Here is a 22,108-nt window from a genome sequence, read left to right as displayed (position 1 = left end):
TCTCACACCCAAATGGGCTCTCCATATTGTCCAGTCATCCAGCTCCTTTTCTCTAGTGACTTGAGTGTTTTCTGGAAACCAAATATTTCATTATTCTTCCTTTCTCAAATTACCAACTGTCTCTTCAACCAATTACTCTGCTTCATACTTTATTAAAAAATGAAATTGTGAGTCTAAGCCAAGAATTCTTTTTTCTAGCATCTACTCTGCCCACACCTGTACTTTTTAGATATCTTCCACCTACTTTAAAAGGATCCTAGGTCTTTCTATCGAATGCAAACATGATACTGTTAGTCTTTAGTTTTAGCCGTTTGAGTGGGTATAGGTGTTAATTTTATTTTTGTGAAGTGTATTTAAAACTTTTGCCCATTTTTAAAATGGAGCTTTTCTTATAATTGAGTTGTAGGAATTGTTTGTATATCATGTATATTATTTATTTTGTTATTTTGTGATAAAAGCACTTCACGTAAGATCTGTTGTCTTAGCAAATGTTTAAGCGTGTAATATATTATTACATATTGGCACTGTGCTGTACAGTAAATCTCTAGAACTTACTCATCTTGTATAACCAACTTTGCACCCTATAATACCTCTGTTTTCCTTTCCCTTTGAACACCTTTTATGTCAAAGTGTGTGTTGTGAATATTTTGCTACCAGTTTGTGGCCTGCCTTTTCATTTTCTTAATAATATGTTTGGAAGACCAGTTTTTGTAAGTTGTATATTTCTAGGAATTTGTACATATTATCTAAATATTAAAGTTCATTAGCGTAAAGTTGCAAATAAAATCGTATTATCTTTTAAGTATTCACAATTTATTACATTTAAGCCTGTTATCCATTGCCGGTTAATTCCTCTGTATGGTATAACAGTAGGAGTTGATATTCATATTTTTCAAAATGAGAATCCAGTTATTCCAGCAGCATTGGTTGAAAGGATTATCCTTTTCCCCATTGAATCACTTTGACACCTTTGTCTGATTTTTTTGAATATCTCTTCAGTTCTATTGGTAAATATATGTCTGTCCTTATGCCAACTTATCCAATGACCCTTTTTCTCAGAATTGTTTCAGTCATTCTGATTCTTTTGTATTGTAATATATATCTTAGAATTGGCATTTCAGTTTCTGAAAAAGCCTGCTGTGATTTTGATTGGGATTGTTGAATCTGCTGATCACTTTGGGGAGAATTGACATCTTAACAGTATTGAATTTTCCAGTCTATAATTATGGCATATCTTTCCATTTGTCTTGGTCTTTTAATTTCTCTACGTAATTTTCAGCATACAAGTCTTGCACATACATCGTTAAATTTTTTCCTAAGTATTTCATGCTTTTTATTTTTTTAAATGTATTGTTTAAATTTTAATTTCCAGTTTTGAGTCATTGTATTTTTCAGTTCTAGAATTTTCATTTGATTCTTACAGATTCTACTTCTCTAGTGAAATCCTGAGTGTGTGCCTAATAACTCCAATATTTAGATCACCTGTGGATCTTATTTCTATTGTCTTTTTCTTATTCCGGTTTCTTGGTGTGCCCAGAAATTCTTAATGGAATGCTGTCTTTGTTTATGAAAAAAATTAGACTCTGAGCAATCTTTTTTACTTCCATAAACGATTTTACTTTTACTTGTGTCAAAAAGGTAGGCCAGGGGTATTCAGGCTGTATGGTATTCAGTCTGTTAGGTCTGGTCTACTTCAGGTCCCTTCTTATTACAACGATGGCCCTTTTCTGTGTCTCAACAAAAAGCCTGAAGTATTTTCAAAGGCCATTTCTTATTAGTTGTCCTTGAACACTTGTTTTTATTTTCTCAGAACCATGGGATTCCTGAAAGCTATTCTTGGCTTCTCTCCTTCTTAGCTAATCTGCCATGTTCTGATTGACTTTCCCAGCCTCAGGAACAGCTTTCAAATTGGCAAATAAGTCAAAGGGAAAAACAGTTGAATATGGGCAGACTTCTCCCCCCCTCTCCAGGAACTTGTCCTCTCAAAATTATCAAAAAGATCCTTTTTGTATTTTTATTCAACTTTTCTAGTTCTTCAATTAAGAGGATGATCTGATTAAAAAAAAAAAAGGAGCGAAAAGAAAAGTCCATCATTGGCAGAAATGGAAGGTCCTCTTAAGGTCTCAATGATGCCAATAAAGTGTATTCTTTTTCCGTGTCATTGTTACCATTTCTTATTCCCAAACATCAGAAACAATCCAGGAGACACACCAATGGCTTTCTGTCTTGCTTCTGGAGGTGGTGTCTCTAGGGCTTCTCAGAAGTGATACCACCTTGCCACAGAAGGGCTCTTAGGAAATACCCTTCAGTTTTCTTTAGACTTTGCCTCCCTGTGTCTTCTGACCTCTGCTCCATCTGCCGAGAGTCCCAAGGTAGTTCTCTTTTCACTCAAACTAAGCACTACTATCACTGTAGCTATAAATTTAGTCTGTCATCTTTGGTATTCTTAAAATACAAACATGTGTTCCAATCAGCCAGGAAGAAATGCATCCTTTATTTTTATAGATATCAATGAAGAGATATATACTCCCCAGACAGAAAGTGGATTTGATTTCTTACGTAATTTCAAGCGCTGATTATAAAAAACATTGCCCACCAGCTCATGGGTGTGCTATATAGAAAGGTTAGAATAGGCAGGACTTAATCCCAGATTCCCCACTTCTTGATGGAGGATTACGTTATTTAAATTTACTAAGCCTTAGTTCCCTAATTTGAAAAACAAGATGTCTACTTTTCAGGGTGATTGTTGGGTTTAAAGAAAGATACTATTCGTAAAGTAGCTGATACCTAATAGATCCTATCATTATGTATAAAATTATTCATATAGGTTTCAGGGATTTGTGCACATGGCAGCACTGTTTCAGAACCCACAATATTTTGAAACTTCTGCTCATCACATGGTTTGCTTTATTCAGTAAACAATTGATCCTCTGTTAAATACTGAGCACTGCACTAATACACTAGGATCCAAAAACCATGAAACAACTTGCCTCACAGGTCTGTAAATATGGCTTGTCCATTTTATTAAAAGCCACAGTCAGAACTGTTCTGAAACAGTTTCATCACCCATAGTGTTCAAGGGTAAGGCTTTGTGATTTTGTTCTCTTGCTGCTATTTAATGAATCCTGAAATAGTTTTTGTTACCTAAAATAAAATTAGATAGAGTTGAACTTAGAATAAAATTTAATATAAAGCAGCTCTAATACAAATAATTTCTAAGGGAATTTTATTGACAAACCAAAGTAACAGTATCATGAGGCAGTTTCGCTTAGGAAGCTAGATGACACAATGGAACATGTGCTCCGCTTTGGTGTATTAATAATTGGCCTGACTCATCCAGGTACTGGAGGATAGGCTGTTATCAAACATCATGGGAAGTTCTCTTAAGTGTGCTGGAAGAGAGCTTTCTTCTTTAAGAGGAAAACCAGTTTATTTTATAGTTGAATGTTCGTAAAAGGAACTGTCTGCCAGCTTTTCCATTTTATCCATGTTCTTCAGATTGTTCTAGCTCTGACACCGTTGTAAGCCCCTTGAATACAAACACTTAATCCTCAGGTTTTTTTATGTCAACTCTCATTTCTAAGGCCTACCTACTGAATTTCTACTTTATCAAGGGAGTATAATAGTTATGCAGTAAATATGAACGTTATAATTTTATAATATCCTCAGATCCAGTAAGAGATTCTCCTGTAATAAGAAAGCACCATTCAAAATCGAATGTTCTGTTTTTTGGGATTGATTTCCTTTATTATATAGTGGTTTGTTTTTATTTTCCTAATCCATTGAATAAACAAATACAGCTTGGAACAGACAAAATAAAAAAAATCTTGCAGTATTGACTATAAAACTATCCAAATTGTTTCACTGATTAAATTTCCTATTTCTTTGATTTAAAAATACATATGCAAAGAAGTAATGGCAATACAATTTAGTAACCTTAGTCACCATTTCAGTATTGCTTCACCATTTTTTTGGAGTTCGATTTGCCAACATATAGCATAACACCCAGTGCTCATCTTGCCAAGTGCCCCACTCAGTGCCTGTCACCCAGTCACCCCATCTCCCTTCCCACCTCCCCTTCCACTACCTCTTGTTCATTTCCCAGAGTTAGGAGTCTCTCATGTTCTGTCACCCTCTCTGATATTCCCACTCATTTTCTCTCCTTTCCCCTATAATCCCTTTCACTATTTTTTATATTTCCTGAATGAATAAGACCATATAATCTTGGTCCTTCACCATTTTTTTCCCACATTTAAGTTCATAGTTCTCTCACTGTCTTACCGGGGTTTCACATTTAATTATATCCATTCTATAACTGGATAAACTCGAATTATTTGTAATTCTTTTTGGAACAGTCATACAGTCATATATTGAATTCATTTATGTGCAAACACAAAAAATTAAATGTCAAGTCTAGAGTGGCTTTCTCATAACCCTTCTCTATTAATGTCTTAAAAAATCACCAAATACTCTTATTTCAGATCATGATGAGGTCAAGCTGGAGTGTTAAATCTGACCTCTATGTGTTCTATAAGGGATTGCTCAGTCCTGTTACAATCCAGTAGTTTAAGTATAGATTTTCTGGCAGTCATCTTGCCTATATTTATAATATGCTTAGATGGAACAGTAAAACAAATGTGCCTTTTACTATATGAATGGGGTTATTGTAGAGATAGAAGAAGAAGCCATAAACAAGGGTGCAACATTTCCTTTATCCCCAAAACACAAATAGTTATATTGAGGCCTGGAACATATTTACTTCAGTATTTTTTAATAAGAGAAAGAATATAAGTTTTCTATGTTCAAAATAAAGTTGACCTTAGTACATAACAACTGATATATTCTAAGAAGTACCTCTCTCTGCCCTGCTTCCCTTTGGAGCAGCCCTTTGTCATATCCCTTTAATTCATATAATTGAATTATTTTAAAAATTAAAACAAACTGACATTTTCTCTTACCTGCTTCTTGAAGTTTTGTTTTCAAATTACTAAAAATCAATTATATCCTTAATTGATTGCCTGTGGTTTTCTGTGGTAAAACTTAAAATACAAAATGTATTTTACCTAAGTGTATTAATTTAAAATTTTATAGTTCAAAAATAATTCCATGTAACTCTTCCTTAACTGCTTTTAAAATATAATCATTGTTATGATTAAATATTTAATTATCTATGCCACACTGCTTTTAAATCATTGATATAAATGTTCAAATGATAACTTGGTGCTAAAATGTCCAATTAGTGCCTTTTTTACTTTGGTTATTTTTGGCCATTCATATTCAGACTTACATGATAATTAAAACCCACTTTTGTTTTTTGTATTTTGCCTGGAATTTGGAAAAGTTTACTAGATTAGAAAAGAATGATGTCTTCTTTCATCAAGAAAACAATGCATTTTAATTTTCCCTATCCATTTTTGGGGTTAGTGTTTCATTTGTAAGGAATACTTTGGCTGGTAGATTATTATAATTTATAGATGAATGAAAGAAAATTAGGTTTTTAAAAAATAATGTTAGACACAATCCCTACCTTCATGGTGTTTATAGTAGCCACTTAGTGATTAGATTAAGAAAGTAAATATACCCAATGGCATTGAGATGTTCTATAGCCAAAATATATGAGTTATATTCCAACTCATATATGAAAAAATTAAAATATAATCATGTTGCAACCTTCAATAAATTCTTAAGCATAGGTAGTTAGCATCAATGGCTGCTAATATAAAAAAGAAAGACAATCAGATATTATATACTTCTTGATGGAAGCACTCAGCACTACCAAGAGTCATGCCAAAGGAATGGAGCCCAAATTGTATTCACCTACTGATTTTCAGAAAAACAGAAGACAGGAACAAATTGAAATATACTATTGAACATGCAGTTTGCAAATTTTGGACTGTAGAAAACTACAGAGTATAGAAAAAACTTGGGTTTTTCAACATAAATTTTAACAGAAATATGTTATAGATTAAGAGAGTTATAGGATATCAAAAATTTTATAAAGGGCTGGACTAAATTTTAGCATCAAGGGATACAGCTTTGACTGATAAAGCTATGAAAAATGCAAGGAAATGATTACTGTAAAAGTCCATAACAGTTCCTTTTGGGAGGAAGAAGGAGATTGCAGTTGGTATGGAGTATATTGGATTGGGAGATTTTGTTGGGGAGTGGGGCAGAGTTCTGGCTAAGTTTTACTCTTTGACTCTATAGTGGTTAAAAGGTTCTTACAGTTAAGTAATTCATTAAGCCATATATCTGTTTGGGTGCTTTTCTATACCTCTAGTAGACAATAAAAACATTGTTTTGAAAAGGTATTTCCAAAAAAGGGAGGGAACAGAGGCAAGGGAGATTTGAACTTACATGAGAAATGTTGAGATGCTGAGGCATGTTTAAACTCCTCGATATTTATATAATAGCCCTGTATTGTTTAACTTTCTGAGTTGTAAAATACAACAACAAGAAATCCACAGGGTTCCCATTACTTATTGAAAAAAATCAAACTCTTTAATATGGGGCTTCTTATCTGGGGACCCCATTTCACTTACATATATCATGTGTTGCCATTATCTGCTAGGCTCTATCAGATGGAGTCAGATAAATATCCTCATTATTCTTTGAACATGCGGTATTCCTTTTATGCTTTCATGTCTTTGGGATTCTGTTCCCTTTAAATAGTACTATTTTTCCTTCAAAACTCAGTTTAAAGGTTACTTTCTCTATGAACTCTTCTTTCCCCAGGCAGAATTATTTCTGTTTTGTCTGTGTTCCCAAATCATTGTGTACGTACTTTGGTTTAAATTCTGGCAATATTATCAGTCTACATGACTCTCCCTAGACTAGAGCTCTTCAATAAATATATTTTCTCGGGCAATACTTAGGGAATACTTGGCATATGAATGAATGAATGAATGAATGAATGGAGACAGGTTTGAGTGGCTTCAAAGATACTTTGCCTAAGGAAGCCACTGGGTGCAGGGGAAAGATGTAGATATTGCAATCAACTATGTACAAGTGACAAAACCACAAGACTCCTAAAGCTTGTCCCACACGTCACTATGTTAAGTTGAGGTCTATGAACTAATGCGTCTTCTGTGTTCTCATATCTTATGTTTTATTCTATTTGAGTTATTCAATAAGCATGGCATTTTTTCTTAGTCTGTATGTGTTGGGTCTCTACTGACTGTTTTGTGGTACTTGATCCATCAGTAAGGGAGTAGTCATAGCTCTTATAGAGGTTATAATACAATTCAAACTCCAGCTTCCTGAAGTACTAACAATGTTTCTTGATAAAATATGGGCCAAGAAACAAAATGGGAAGTAATAAATAAAATCCTATTAGTAGGTCCTATTACTATCACTATTTTAATCTAATGAGATGGCAGAGACATTGAGAACTTAAGTAGCTTGCTCAGGTCACACAACTATAAGCAAAGAAAGCATAACCTGAATTTAGGCAGCAGCCTGCTTTTGCTACACTCAGTACAATCACTAAATAAATAGTAGTTATCATTATTGTGATAGAGAAGAGGAATGTTATATCTAACAGTAGGAATACAAAAAACTGGAAGGCCTTTCTCAGATGGATCTGGAATCAAGTATGTCTTTTTTAGTCTACTTTAGCAGGATAAGTAAATTAGTCCCATTTATAGGAAAAACAGATTAGAGACATTGTCAAAAATGAATTCAATACAAACTACTTGAGCTCAGCACAGGAAAATTTTCAGTTTCTTCTTTGTGTTTTTAATGTTCCCTGAAGGTTAATTACACAAGCTTCTCTTTTAAGATACCGAACACATCTACTACTTGAAAAATAAATGGCAGAGGTGACTTTGAGTCTATGCATAGCTTTGACCTTTGGCTCACTTCATTTTTATATTTGGGATCAGAAACTGATATTACATTATTTATGCCTGTTGTTGCAACTGGATATTAAGTCAGCATTTTAAATGTTTTAAAATACTGATGTTTCTTTATAAATGTGCTTTCCTCTAAAAAATTAAATGTAATGGTCTTCAATTTCCAAATCAGTTAATTAGTAAGATTCTTCTTTGCAAATGAGGAAATTAAAGAATGGCATTCTGCACTTTTAAATAATATATAAAAATGAGGATATTGTATATTATATTTTAGAAATGTCCTAGAATTTTTTAAAGAAAAGGATTATTTACTGTATGTATTTCCATTTTTTATTTATTTTATCCTGAAAAGAGCAAAATGAGTCAAATAATTTGTTCTTTATTTGTCAGCACACCATTTCAATTTTTGGCATATTTTGTATAGTTGTAAATAGTTTAGGAATTTTTTTCTTAATTTCTCTTTAGATGAGATTTTGGCACACATTAGGAAGAAAATTTCCTTATTAGTTTCTTGCAATTCTATGTCATGACTCAGTTGTATATAGGAGAAGATATTCAATGATTATTGTATCAGTGAAGTCTAATACTATGGGGCTAATATTTATACATGGCAACCTTTGAAAATGACTAGAAGGTTAGCATTTTAAAATTTCTTTCTCTAAGAGAAAAACAAATGAAGAGACATTGTTTGAATAATGTATGAGCTACAAAAAGCAAGTAATGGATAAAGATCTAGGTAAAAAAAAACATATTTGGAAAATGAGAAATTATTTCCATAAGAGCTATCAAGTCTGAAGAAAAATTTTATTTGGGTATTTCATTGTTACAAAAAACATTAAACTGTTGAAGTAAACTAGTTGTACTGTAGAGACTAAAATATAAAAGAAAAATCTCAATTTAAGAAAAATATTCCAATGTTTCTGCTCCAAATAAGAACAAAACCATATTAAATATTTCTCTGGCTCTGTCATTTTTTTTCCAAAGAATAAAATAGTTCTCTTTCGTGTGGCCACTGGGGCTTCCCATTTGTAATCATTCTAATAAAATACTTCAAATGGTTTTCATTATTTAAAATTCTCATCATTTAATCTTCAAAAAACCCAGAGCAGAGAAAATATTTTCTGTTTTTATAGGTTCATATTTTTTTATCCATTCATTTACTTGTCATGTACTAACATAGTAATAGCTATCATTAATTCATCACTTACTGTGTACCAGAGTGTTTCAAGTGTTTTACATATATAAACTCCCTACAGTCCAACATTATTGTTTCTAGTTTTATAGAGAAGCAACTAAGGTATAGAGAGATGAAGTAATTTGTTCCTGGTCACACGCTAATGAATGGCAGAGCCTAGCTTTGAACCCTGTACTGTAGCTCCAGAGCTGGCATTTTTAAACACTCTTCTGCTCTTTTGGTATGGGAGCTATAGAATTCAATTAAAACTTGTGGTGTTATGGGAGAGAGAGAATAAAACATGGAAACAACTACTTGTTTGTCCAAACATTTACTGAGTGTTCATTCTGTTTCAGACACTGCGCTAGGTACTTAGTGGTAAACTAGACATATCTCATCTTTAGTCTCATAGAACTTACAGTTTAACTTTGAAGCTGCCCATTAAACAAGCATTAATACTGTGAAACAAATGTTTGATAGAGGAAGCACAGAAATCCACAGAAACCTCTCCCAGGAGTGAAGCAAGGTTTCTCAGGGGCAGTGGTGATTAAGCTGAGATCTAACAAATCAATCGACTTGTCTGCCTTAGTGTTGAGTCTGTCTAATCTAAATCCTAGGCTCTTTCCCCTAAAAACATAAATAAAATTAGGAACAAGAGGCTATAATATCAGATATAATATGATTTTAAAAGTATAGGAGTGTAGATAGGTCTACTAGTAAATTTGAAAGACTTTGTAATTGATAATATTATATTGAAATATATATTGTCAATGGGATAAATAAACAAGTTCTCAAAAAAGCAAATACCTACCTGTAAGGGTCTGTGAGTTCTTTACAATTTTTAAAAAATGGGTAATTCTTATGCAATACAAATTTTCTGAACCTCATTTATAAAGATGCATAGCTTCCAATTTATTTTATGAAACATCTTGATTAAAAACTTGATAGAGGACAAAAATGAATATGAATGCAAAAATGCTAAAGAAAACAGCAGCTAACCAAACTGAATAATATTAAAAGGAATTGCTTATCACAACCAAGTGTAGTTGATATCATGAATGTAAGGATGATTTAATAATTATAAATATCTTAGTATAGTTCATTGATATGTCCAATTATCTAAAGGGGATTTGATAAATTCCAAGATTCATTATGATAAATAATCTTTAAAGACTTTATTTTTTTTTCTTTCTTTAAAGACTTTAAAGGTACTTTGATGATATACAGGAATGTATGTTTCACTTAATATAAGATTAATATGCTTTATAAATTGATTAAAGAAGAAAAAATTGATTACCTTAATAGATGGAAGAAATGCATTCAGTACAATTCAACATCTTCTCACATATTAAAAAATTTTGATCAAAAGAAAGGAACTGCCTGATTAACACAAAAACAAAAGCCATACAGTCAATATTACACTTAAATGGAGACGTGTTGGAAGCATTCTCCTTAAAATCAGAAATAAGATCAGAATATCTTCTTTTACCATCATCAACACTGATTAGAGGTATATAAGGAAAATAAAAGAAAGAAAAATACAAGGAATGAAAGGGAAACAAAAGCATCATTAGTCCCAGATATGAGTATGAAGACAACATCCCTAATATATAAAATTAAGGAGACCTTACATATATTTATGAACACAACTTAAGAAAAATCAATTGAATTTTTGTGTACCTGTTACAGAACGTAGAAAATGTAATTTTCAAAAAGATGTTATTTATAACAGCATCAAAAATATCAAGTGCCTTAGCATACAATCAATATGTGAGTGCTGTAAGGGGCCCTACCTTTGCCATAAGAGCTCTAGAAGCTGCTGGGTTGTTAAGGTCAATTCCTTCCTATAGTTTCAGCCTCATTTCCTAATCTCTACAGGTATCCATTATCTACAGGGCTAAGAGGAGCCCAATCCTGTTAACCAGATGAGCAAGGGCCTGTGATGGTATTTAGACAGAAGAGGTCATGGAGATGAGACCGGGCAAGGATACAAAGAGAAATCTGGAGTAGAGAATTCACTAAAAAGGATCAAGAGAGCCAAGTGCTCTCATTTGCCATGTGAGCCTCGTCAAGACCTTATTCTCTTTAGTAACTGTTCTATAAAATCAGAACAAGACTTACCTCACATTATTGCTGGAAGAAGAAAGTGAAGTAATATATGTGAAAGTACCATACACAGGATCTTGTATTTAATATTCTGTTAGCAAATCTTTATTTTTTTTCCGTAACAAGATACAGTCCCTAGCTTCCAGAAGATGACTATCCTCACCTGCTGAGTTGTAACAACAGCAACACCAGCAGTACTTAAGGGGCATTCACCCAATACACTGCAGTCTATTGAAATAGGTGCCAGCATCATTTTCATTTTACAAATGAGCCCACAGGGAGTTGTTCCTGTAGGCATCGGTCAAATTGTCTACACCAGTGGCAGAGAAAGACATTAGCAATAATCATAAGAGTGTAGCACTCATTGATCAATCCAGTGCCAACTCACTGTATTGTCAGCTCCATTGGCTGCCGGTTCACTGTAGTCCTTATTTGTTGCTTTTTTAAATTTAATAATTCATACCTTTAAAAGTCAGTGTGTACTTGAAGTAAGACATGGCCCATTCTTCAGCTTCTTCATGGCCTTTTCTCACGGGCAGAAGTATGTATACACTCTTCTATCCTCAAACTCTTTTAGGACACATTTTTGAGTTACTAAACTTCTATTGTAGGAACAAACCAGGTGATTGTTTTAAAAAGGTAAATATGTAAAATAGTGCCTGTCAAACATATATTATCTACCATTATCATCACCATATCACTCTTGTTCTCAATATCATAGTTCTTTTCCCTATAGGGGAGTTGTGGCAAGCATCAAGAGTAAGAAAAATATAATTTCCAAGTAACACATTTCATGAGTCCACTCAGACTTGGCAGGTTCCCATGTACTTATATTCCATTGGTCAAATATGCCAGGCACAAAGAAGTGTTCAATAAATGTCAGAAAGTATTGTTTTACAGGTGAATAAATTAAGATTTGCGGAAATTAAGTCTAAGGTTATATAATTAGCATTTGGCAGTACCACATTCACATACAAGTCAATAAAGCTTTTTTTATTCTAGATCTTTTATTTATTCTGCCTCCAAACAACTGATGACCAATGAGTAAAATTTTAGTTAAATGGAAAATTCACATTTCTAACCTTCCTTATTTTTGTAGATCTTCATACTTTTTCCAGAAGGAATAGACCAGGATAGAACTTTGCACTAGAGGCATCTAAGTAACTTGTGAGCCTTGTCAGATGTGGAAGAGATGTGGACTTAGATATGGAAGACTTCCAAGCAGCAGGAAGAATTAATGAAGACAAACTTAATTATTCCAATTCAATGATTTATCCAACAGTCTAGAAATGGACTTTTACTGTATCTGAAAATTTAGGATTCTCTCTTTTAAAAAAAAAATTATTTATTTATTCATGAGAGACACAGAAAGAGAGGCAGGCAGAGACACAGGCAGGGGGAGAAGCAGGCTCCATACAGGGAGCCTGATGTGGGACTTGATCCCGGAACCGTGGGATCATGCCCTGAGCCAAAGGCAGATGCTCAACTGCTGAGCCACCCAGGCATCCCTCTCTTTTATTTTTTTTTAAAGATTTTTATTTATTTATTCATGAGAGACACACAGAGAGAAAGAGAGAGAGAGAGAGAGGCAGAGACACAGGCAGAGGGAGAAGAGGGTCCTTGCAGGGAGCCCGATGTGGGACTCGATCCTGGGACTTCAGGATCACACCCTGGGCTGAAGGCAGGCACTAAACCACTGAGCCACCCTGGGATCCCATGATTCTCTTTATGCTAATCTGTTTTTAGCAATTTTAATTCTATAGCTAACCCTTAGATATGTAAGTTTATAATTTGTTCCCTAGTTAATAAAATAAACAGATCTTAAAGTCTAAAAGAACAATGTGGCTCTGTATGAGCTACAACTTATAGTTTCCATTTTAAAAACACTTTTGGTTTTGAATTTTTGAAAGTTTTATAACATGCCAATATAGTGTTATATTTTATCTTGGTAGATTAAAAGTAATTTTAATTTATAAATTTACATTTACAAAAAGTTCTTAGGATTAACTAAGGCTGATCTTACTGAGCCTAATCATAAATGTCTTTTAAAAATTATTAATATAGGGGAATATTCTCATGGTTTATGTTAATTTTCAAAACATGTATTTTTATTGACTAATTTAGATTAATTACTGGCTAGAAATAATTCTTTATATGTGAAAAATAACCTGCTTAAAATTGTTTCCTACAGAATTCTATAAATCTGAGGAGTAAGCTTTAAAAAAGTCATCAGAGGAAAGGAATTTGTAGAAATAAAACTGGAAACATCCAGAATCTTGATGGTGTGCTAAACCAGATGTCAACTGGAGCTCGACCAAAACCTAAAGTAAGTAGCTTTATTACAGAATATTCTGGGTGGAGTGTCATGTCATTCACACAGCAAAGTCAGCACCATATTTGCACATTCTCTATTACTTTTTTGTTTTAAGTTTAGCATTGAAGTTACCTGTTTTTCATTATAACATGATTTGTAATAAATATATATAATTAATATTTATAAAATTGGAAAAAATGTAGGCAGTGATTTTGTTATGGTAAATGGTTAGTTTGTTGTCAAACGTAGAGCCATAGCAGAGGATTATATGCACTTCAGCTAGTTCCTTTGTTATTAGTGAGAATTCTTGCTGCAAGTGAAAATACCCTTGAACTATTTTTATAAAAGTCTTCCCTATTGAGATGGGCCATATCCCACTACAGTTCCAGAAATGAGGTATCAGAAATGAAGTATCACATTGGGGAACACATCTATTAGACATCAGCTACAAATATTAACTGCACTTTACATAATTGTCTTTGTGCTACAAAGCTAATACCCAGGGATTTTTTGTTGTTGTATTTTTTGGTATATTTTTAATAAGGAAAAACCAACCAGGCTTTCTTAAAGATATTTTACAACTTTTATAACTTTTTTTTCCTCCAAATCTCTATAATTTTATCCAGTTTTTAAATTGAATCTGAAAGTATATCTTCATAAATTCTGACTAGTGTTGGATGTAGAGGGATGTCAATAATAACTTGTAAGATTTTGTACAGTTGCATATGGTTCTTGATTTTACGATGCTTTGGCTGTTACAATGTTAAAAAAACAATAATAATTGCCAATAAATATGAAGGACAAACATTATGCATCTTCCTGACAGGGAACAATAGAAACTTCCTAAATTACCTCAAAGGATGATTTAAGAGATTGCTTATATAGGGATGGTTCAGGTTAAAGGGAAGCCAACTCTAAGATGGTTGCCCAGCAAGATTTTTGTCCTTCAAGGGGGAATGCAGCTATAACCAAAGTACAGCATGACAGAGAAAAGGCACGGAGAGTAAAGACCCATCTCTCTCTCCATCCCAATTTCTAACGTCCTCTGGGACCTTCCATTTGTTGCTCTCATCAGGAAATTCAGCGGGAATGATAGTCAATTTAGAAATTGTGCCCCACAGGCAAGATGATAAAAAGCAGAGAATAGTTTTAGAGGGTCAAATAAAAAGTATTAAGCATGCATTAAAATAAAAATATCATGGCAGCTACCATTATTAAATATTCAGTATGTTCTGGGCATAGTGCTAAGCCTTCACACACATTACCTATTTAATTCATACAACAACTCTGTAACATGGACATAATTACCTCTGTTTTTTTAAAGATTTATTTATTTGAGAGAGAGAGAACACGTGTATGCATGCACACATGTGAAGGATTCATGTGAAGGGGACGCAGAGAGAGAAAAACCCAGGGAGACTCCATACTGAGCAAGGAGCCCAATGTTGTGGCTCTATCTCACAATCCCAATATCAGACCTGAGCAAAAACCAAGAATTGGGCACTTAAACTGACTGCACCACCTAGGCACCTCTCCATTTTTTAAAGAAGAGAAACCTGACCTTCAAAACAATATTATAAAGTTAGTGAGATAGGTATTAATGTTATTCTGATTGTACAGATGAGAAAACCAAGGCCTAGTAAAGGTAAGTGACTTGCCCAGAGTGGCAAAATTAGTACTTGAGTGTGAGCCTTCCTACTCTTTCTCACTTTGCCATACCAACATACATGGGTTTGGGGAAAATTTTAGAATGCCTTTAAGAAAAAAATGAGTATTATTACAAATGAAAGAAGCCAGTCTGAAAAAGCTACACACTGTATGATTCCATCTACATGACCTTCTGGAAAACACCAAACTATGGAGACACTAAAACAATCAGTTGTTGCCAGAACTCAATGGGGAGGGAAGGATGAATGGGTAAAGCATGGAGGATTTTTAGGTAAGTAAAGCTCTTCTATATAATGCTACAGTGGTAGATACATGACACCATACCTTTGTCAGAATACACAAATTTACACCATGAGTGACCTTTAAGGTAAACTAGGGACTTTGGATGATGATGATGTGTCAGTGGAAAAGAAAAATATAGTACGTCTTAATTATATTTACTGCAATCCAGATTTTCTTTCTTTTTTGGTGAATTACTGACAGATAGTGTCAAACTTTTATATAAGGCTTTCTTCTCAGAACCTTTCTCAGCCCAAGAAGAAAACATTTATTACAAATCGATGCTTTTTTTTAAAAAAGATTAACAGTGAAAGTTAAAAACGGGAAAGCCATTATTTTTACTGTGGTGTTATATTCCATTGCCTATTGACTTTTAAGAGAATGTAATTTATTAAAGAGGCATTTGGGACCTCTTTTAGCTGATTTTCTGATTTTTTTTTCATTCTTGTTACTTTGTTTTTACAGTAACCTCTTAATTATCTTGGGACAGGTAACTTATTTCTGAATTAGCTCATTCAGGATAGGGTAACTTTATAAATTATTAGGTAAGGAGTTAGGCAGTATTTTATTTTTTGGCCCATTCAGAACAAAATTATAATCTGAGTTCTCAGTCAAATCTCACTGACGTGGGCGTGGAGAAGAGGAATATATAGCCTGAAGTGTTAATATGGGGATCTTTATATCCTCTGAAATCTTTTTATGTTCTCTGTTTTCACTACCAATATGTTTATGGGCATTCCTTCTAAGATATTTACTTATAAATGGAGCATGCAGGCAGGGATCAGCTTGACAGAAGAACTGCTTTTGCTGTTATATCTGAATCTTTAGGTAGATGGACAATGTATTCTAGAAGCTTTCCTTGCTATTCCCCGTTCTAGGCAATACTTTCTAAGACATAGCTTACTTCTGTTTCCTCTGAATATGTCATAAAGTCAGAGGCTTCATAAGATAGAGAATTCACCAATTTCTAATTTCTTCAAAGGTAGGAGACAAATCCTTCCACACAGATTTGTGGCAAGGCCTACTGTACATTTACTCATCTGACTTATCATTTTCTTGTTTTCTTAGGCTAGTGTGCCAAATCCAATTTCAGCTATAAAGCTCTGGATGTGTATAATTCACTGCCATGTGGAACATATCTGAGCTACATGTGCTGAGTTTTGAATGTGGCTGCCAAATACTGAGGGCAAACCTCTCCCAGTCATGATGGGTTTCCCACAGGGCTAGTGCTGTTAAAGGGTAAAGGATAAAGGTGTTTAACCCTTGATTGCTTGTCATAACTTCTATATACTTTAGAAGTGGACCGAAGTTGGGAATATAGGCTTCTACCTTAGTAGGACTATTCATGTCTGTTCCTCACAGGTATTACTTGCCTAAGGGTAAAGTAAAACATAAAAGCTATTGGTGGTAGCTGCAGGATAATTGAGACACAAGAACAGTTCAGGACTTTTTTTTTTTTTCGGTTCAGGACTTAAACTAGACAAAGACATTTTTTTTTTAAGATTTATTTATTTATTTATTTATTCATGAGACACGCACACACAGAGAATCAGAGATACAGGCAGAGGGAGAAGCAGGGTCCTCTCAGGGAGCCCGATGCGGGACTCAGTCCATGGACCTGGGATCACACGCTGAGCCAACAGCAGATGCTCAAGTGCTGAGCCACCCAGGTGTCCCTGGGCATGAACATTCTTACCAAAGAGCCAAAAAGCTCAATCTGAAGCCAGATCAGAGCTATACATGTAGATGCCATGCCCTGCACAAGGCCCACCTTTTCTAATTAGCACACAGGTATCTTCTGACACTAAACTGTGAATCCTTGAGACAGTGAATGCCAACCAAAGAGGATTTTTTCCTCTAATTTTTATTTAAAAAATACTTTGGATTAGCACAGGCTACTACATAGCTAAGGGGATGGTCCAGGCTGGCTTGACAGAAACAATAAAAGTCCAGGGGCCAAGCCATAAATTTGGACAGCCAAGTTGCCAACACCGTAAGAAAGGTATTTAAGAGAAACCCAAAGCCAAACAGTGAACAGTAGGAAATCTGGGGCTATTCTGGCTCTGTTCTCAACTTCAGAGAGCAAGTTGGGTATATTTCTGAAGCCAATGACTCATGAGCAGTTTTTGATTTGTTTACTTCCCAAACATGTAAGTGGGTGGAAGGGGCAGGACATTGATGCAGAAGTTATGTTCTGGGCAGGGAAGAAAACAGTAGGGTGCTGAGTGGCTAGCTCCAGAGGATCTGTTCTCTATAACCTGTATCTGTATCCCCATCTTCCTCCTGAACCCTGTCTTGGCATCTCTAATTCACCTCCAACTCAGTCTGTCAAGTGTTGAACGTCACCATTTTCTCCTGTGTTAGTGAAGGGCACTCCAGTCAGCTCATCATTCAGACCAGAAACCTACACATCACTCTAGTTTTATTCTTCTCTCTTAAACTCACAATCACTGTCACCAAATCCTATCTAGTCTACATTTCTAATGACATGTGAATTCATCCCCTTTGGATCCCTAATGCCACTGCTCTGGGTCAGGTATTTCTAACCTGGAGTGCTGCCTATTAGCTGGTCATTGGTATCATATACCCCTCATCCATTATCCAAAAAGTAAACAGAGTGATCTTTTATGAAGTTAAATCTTATCATTTCTCTGTTTTATGGAAAATCCTTAAATATCTTCACATTTTCTTTGGTAGAAAATCAAATTTCTGGGCATGTTAGACAAAGCTGCTCATAGTTTAGCTATGCCAACTTCTGCAATATCTCTTCTCTTGTCTTCTCCACCTTTCACCTTAGGTTCTGTCCACATCAAACTGCTGTGGGATCCATCTCACACTCCTTGTGTCTGGATCAGTTGTTCCTTTAACTTAGAATTCCCTTTCTGTCTTCTTCACACTGATTCACTTTACTAAGGTTCTCAAGACTCAGTCTGCAGGAAAGACCCTGTTTTTCTAGCATTTATCACATCAATATTATCTGTATATGTTTTTTGTTTTCCCCTTTATTAGACTTGAAGAAATCTGAAGTCCAGATTGTCACTTATCTCAATAACTTAAGTGCCTAGCATAGTAACTGAAAATACTGTGCATTCATAAAATGTTTCAGAATATAGTTGTTGCTTGTAGGGTCTCCTGTCTGCTCAGGGGTAATGGCCTGAATTACTACTCAGACACATTTAGACTAATGTTGTGGTAGGGTTTTCATAATGGAGAGGAAGATGGATATACACTTACAGCATAAGAAGTAAATGGGTTCTAGGATGTCAAGAATGGAAGAGTTGTCGGGGAGAAAGACTTTCTATCTAGGAGAAATTCCTAGAATTTTTCCACCTAGGTCAGAATTCTAGTTACTTCTCTTTTCTTTTTTTATCTGAGAGCACTAGAATTTGGGTAGCATGTTGTTCTTTCCATTGCTGCCTTCTTTGCTTTCAACTGTTACTTCTTTTACTCCTTAACTAATGAGAAATGAATAGTCCCAGCAAAGATGACTCTTCCCTCCACAGTTTTTCTAAGGCTTTTTACTGGAAATTATAAGAAAAAGATAATGAGCAAAGGGGCTCCACATAATATCCTCCTATCAGTACTTTTTATTTTTCCCAAAAGAGTGTTGGAGGGAGATAAGACACAGATAAGTGGTGGTTCTCAAGTAATGTTTATCTATACTTTGAAGGCCACCTTATGTTCAGTGAGTTTCCTGGGAGCTAAGGAAGAATTAAGAAATAACTGGGGTCTAGGAGTTGGGATGGAACAAGGCTAGAGATTGGGCACATGATCCTGTATCTTGGCTGGAAGAAAGGTAGCCATGGAAATGGTGGAGAGAAGAAGCCTTGAGTGGTGATGGCTGGGGGTAGGTATTCTCCTTCTTGTTACTTCTTCCTTGCTATTATTTCCAATATAACTAGTACATGGATTCCTGCTTGGAATCCATAGTAGGGTTGTTCAGAGGATTTTTGTGTGGTCAAAGAGAAGAGAAGAATTTTTGAAACATCTCTTCATAGCAGCAACTGTAGGGAAGCAGAGTTACTTTGGCCACCAGGCTGAGGTGGTAATTCCCAGGGATTATCTGTATGTAAACAGTGGTCCAGCCCATGTAAAATAGAGACTATACATTATTGTTTTTTTTTTTTTTAAGTAGTATCCTAGAGAATAAAACACTGTTCTTTATATTATGTTCCATGATTAAGTTCTGACTAACTATCCTAGAATAACGTTAGGTCCTTCCTTTGTCACCTGCAGATTTAGATAGTATTTACCAGGGCTAATATATACAGAGCCATGACTGTGTAAAACGATATCTGTTTCAGGAACTCAGCCCATTTGTACAGTTGAAAATATGCAGTCACAAGCCGCATTGTGGCTACTGCATTCTTGAAGCCCTGACTAGATGTATCTGTCCATAAAATCACCCCGGCTACCAACCAAACATGTTTTGTCTCTGAATTATTAAAAAGTATTTTAAACATGGGGTATCTAAAAAAGTCATGGCTTTCATTTTGGTTTATTTTATAGCCTTTATTGATTACACACATTTCCTCTATGGCTTGAATGGATAATAGCATTAACTGTTATAATAAATTCTCTACTCCTCAGACCTGTGTAGCACATATGCATGTGCCAAAGTTGTGTACTAGATGGTATCTGAAAATGATTTGATATCTATGGTGAGATGATATTTAGAGAAATACATTTGCACGTAAAGCAGGGTGGATATTTCACAGTGATTTTAAAAGTAATTTGAACAAGTCAGTCAACAAATGTTTACTGATTGCCTACTCTGTGTAGAACTTTGTAAAGATTACTCTCTTTGTTTTTAAAGATTTTATTTTTTCATTCATGAGAGACACAGAGAGAGAGAAAGAGGCAGAGATATAGGCAGAGGGAGAAGCAGGCTCCTTGCAGGGAGCCTGATGTGGGACTTAATTCCGGGTCTCCAGGATCAGGCCCTGGGCCAAAGGTGGCACTAAACCACTGAGCCACCGGAGCTGCCCAAGATTACTCTTTTTATGTTGGGTTGCCTGAATGTAGGGCTTAGAAGTGTTGCTAATACATCATTTCCTACAAGAAGTTTGGAGAAATAATGATTTCCTAAATTTTCAAAGTCTCTCCATTGTTGATTTTCTGTGTTATGAACTTGGGACAGGAATTAAGAACATTTAAGCCATCAAGGATCATGTTTTCTGTGGCTTTTGGAGTTGGGCATGTGTTGTAATATTAAAGGACTGGTGGAAAACAGGATACTGGGATGGCCCAGCTCATAGGTAGGATCTGATTAGGTGCTATAAATGGACTTGGTCCATAAACAACCTTAAAGACTTTAAATATCCAGTAAAGTCTTTATCAAGATATACAGAGCATAGAAGTGACTGAATTTGAGTCATGATTGTCATTGTCCTGAAATACATGTTCTTTAAAAATGACACAAGAGTTCCTGGAGAGTGAGTGGCAGAGATGAGTTACTGAACTGTTCCAATGACCCCTGACGTACATAGTCTATCTTCCCTGCCCTCTTCAAAGACCTACCACCAAAAATGAAATGTTCTTCCCCACAGTTAAGATCACAGACCATAAACCCTTGTTCCATCCCACCTCTTAACTCCATGAAGTAGAAATGAAGTTTCCATAAAGCTTCCTACTTTCACATCATTTTACTAGAGGAAGTCCAAGAGGCGGTTCCACTACAAAAAGAGGGCAATGAACTTGCTACCCCAAAATGAAATGTCTTGAAAGACTTGACATGACTTTCTTAGCTGATAAATGTTAATTTCTTGGTAGACTTAAGAAGTAGCCACATGTAGGCAGCTTTCTAATCCTTTGTTTTGAAATTAGATTTCTGTCCTTATTGTTGAGGAAGATAAGCAGTGAGTGGGCTGCTAATCACTGTGAATAGAGAGGCAATTTGATTGAATAAATTCACAATAATGTGTAAATGACTGAAAGCCCTTTAGCACTCTCAGGAATATTTGCGTTGTTAAAAGATTCTTCCTTAACCCAAAATACATCTATGGTGGGGTTGGGTAATTCTGACAATGTAGCACAGTGAAATGAAAGGAAATCAGGCCATGCATAAGAAAGTGTTTCAGAGGCAGGGGCGCAAAGTCAGAAGATCAGCCCCTAAATACTTTGTTTTGCCACAGGTGCCTTTTCACTGCTTCTCTAAAAGGTTCAAGTATTTTTAAAGGGTCTAGGCAAAACTTCAGGCCAGAGCAAGAAAGCATGGCCAGGAGGGGGCAGTAGGTAGATCGGGCATGGAGACAGGGTGGTAGGTGGTTCTTTAAATATTCTGATCATTTTAAATTAAGTTTGAATACATCAGAGATTAACAATGGTTTGTTGTAAATGTGTCTGTGCACGGATTGATTTGTCCATAAAAATATCAGAAGTGTAAAAAGTAATGGTAAACCACAATGGAGAGTATAAGTTTTGCTGTTTATGTCAAGCACTTGGAAAATATTCAGCCCCATTGTTCCCTTGGGCTGGATTGATACTACCTATGAACTTCCTTCAAGTAAAATACAACCCGTTTCACCATCCATTTTTATTAACTCCACACTCTCAGAGGAACCTTTATGCACCCCCTTGAATAGCAAGACTAAATTTGTTTCACTCCATGTAGCACTGCCTTACTGGATGTAATTTTCTGGGAAGTCAGTTCTGCTTTCCAAGACCAGCAGGAATATCTGTGAATATTCTGCCCTTGCTCTGCTTACTTTGTTT

General features: G+C 35.1%; 1 protein-coding gene and 1 pseudogene across 1 annotated transcript in view; both read left to right on the top strand.

Moving 5' to 3' along the window:
* Positions 1-22,108, top strand: part of STARD13 (StAR related lipid transfer domain containing 13) — a 404,789-nt gene that overhangs the window by 1,419 nt on the left and 381,262 nt on the right. The window contains exon 2 of the mRNA XM_041766443.1: positions 13,325-13,459. Within this exon, the coding sequence (XP_041622377.1) occupies positions 13,430-13,459 (30 nt within the window). The 5' untranslated portion in view covers positions 13,325-13,429. The remainder of the gene's footprint in view (positions 1-13,324; positions 13,460-22,108) is intronic.
* The window catches only part of LOC121497175, a 49,366-nt pseudogene continuing 40,662 nt past the window's right edge, over positions 13,405-22,108 (top strand).

The sequence above is a fragment of the Vulpes lagopus genome, chromosome 8 (genome assembly GCF_018345385.1).
Source record: "Vulpes lagopus strain Blue_001 chromosome 8, ASM1834538v1, whole genome shotgun sequence".
NCBI classification, from domain to species: domain Eukaryota; kingdom Metazoa; phylum Chordata; class Mammalia; order Carnivora; family Canidae; genus Vulpes; species Vulpes lagopus.
The sequence above is the reverse complement of the archived record's forward strand: the minus strand, read 5'-3'. Positions and strand labels throughout refer to the sequence as shown.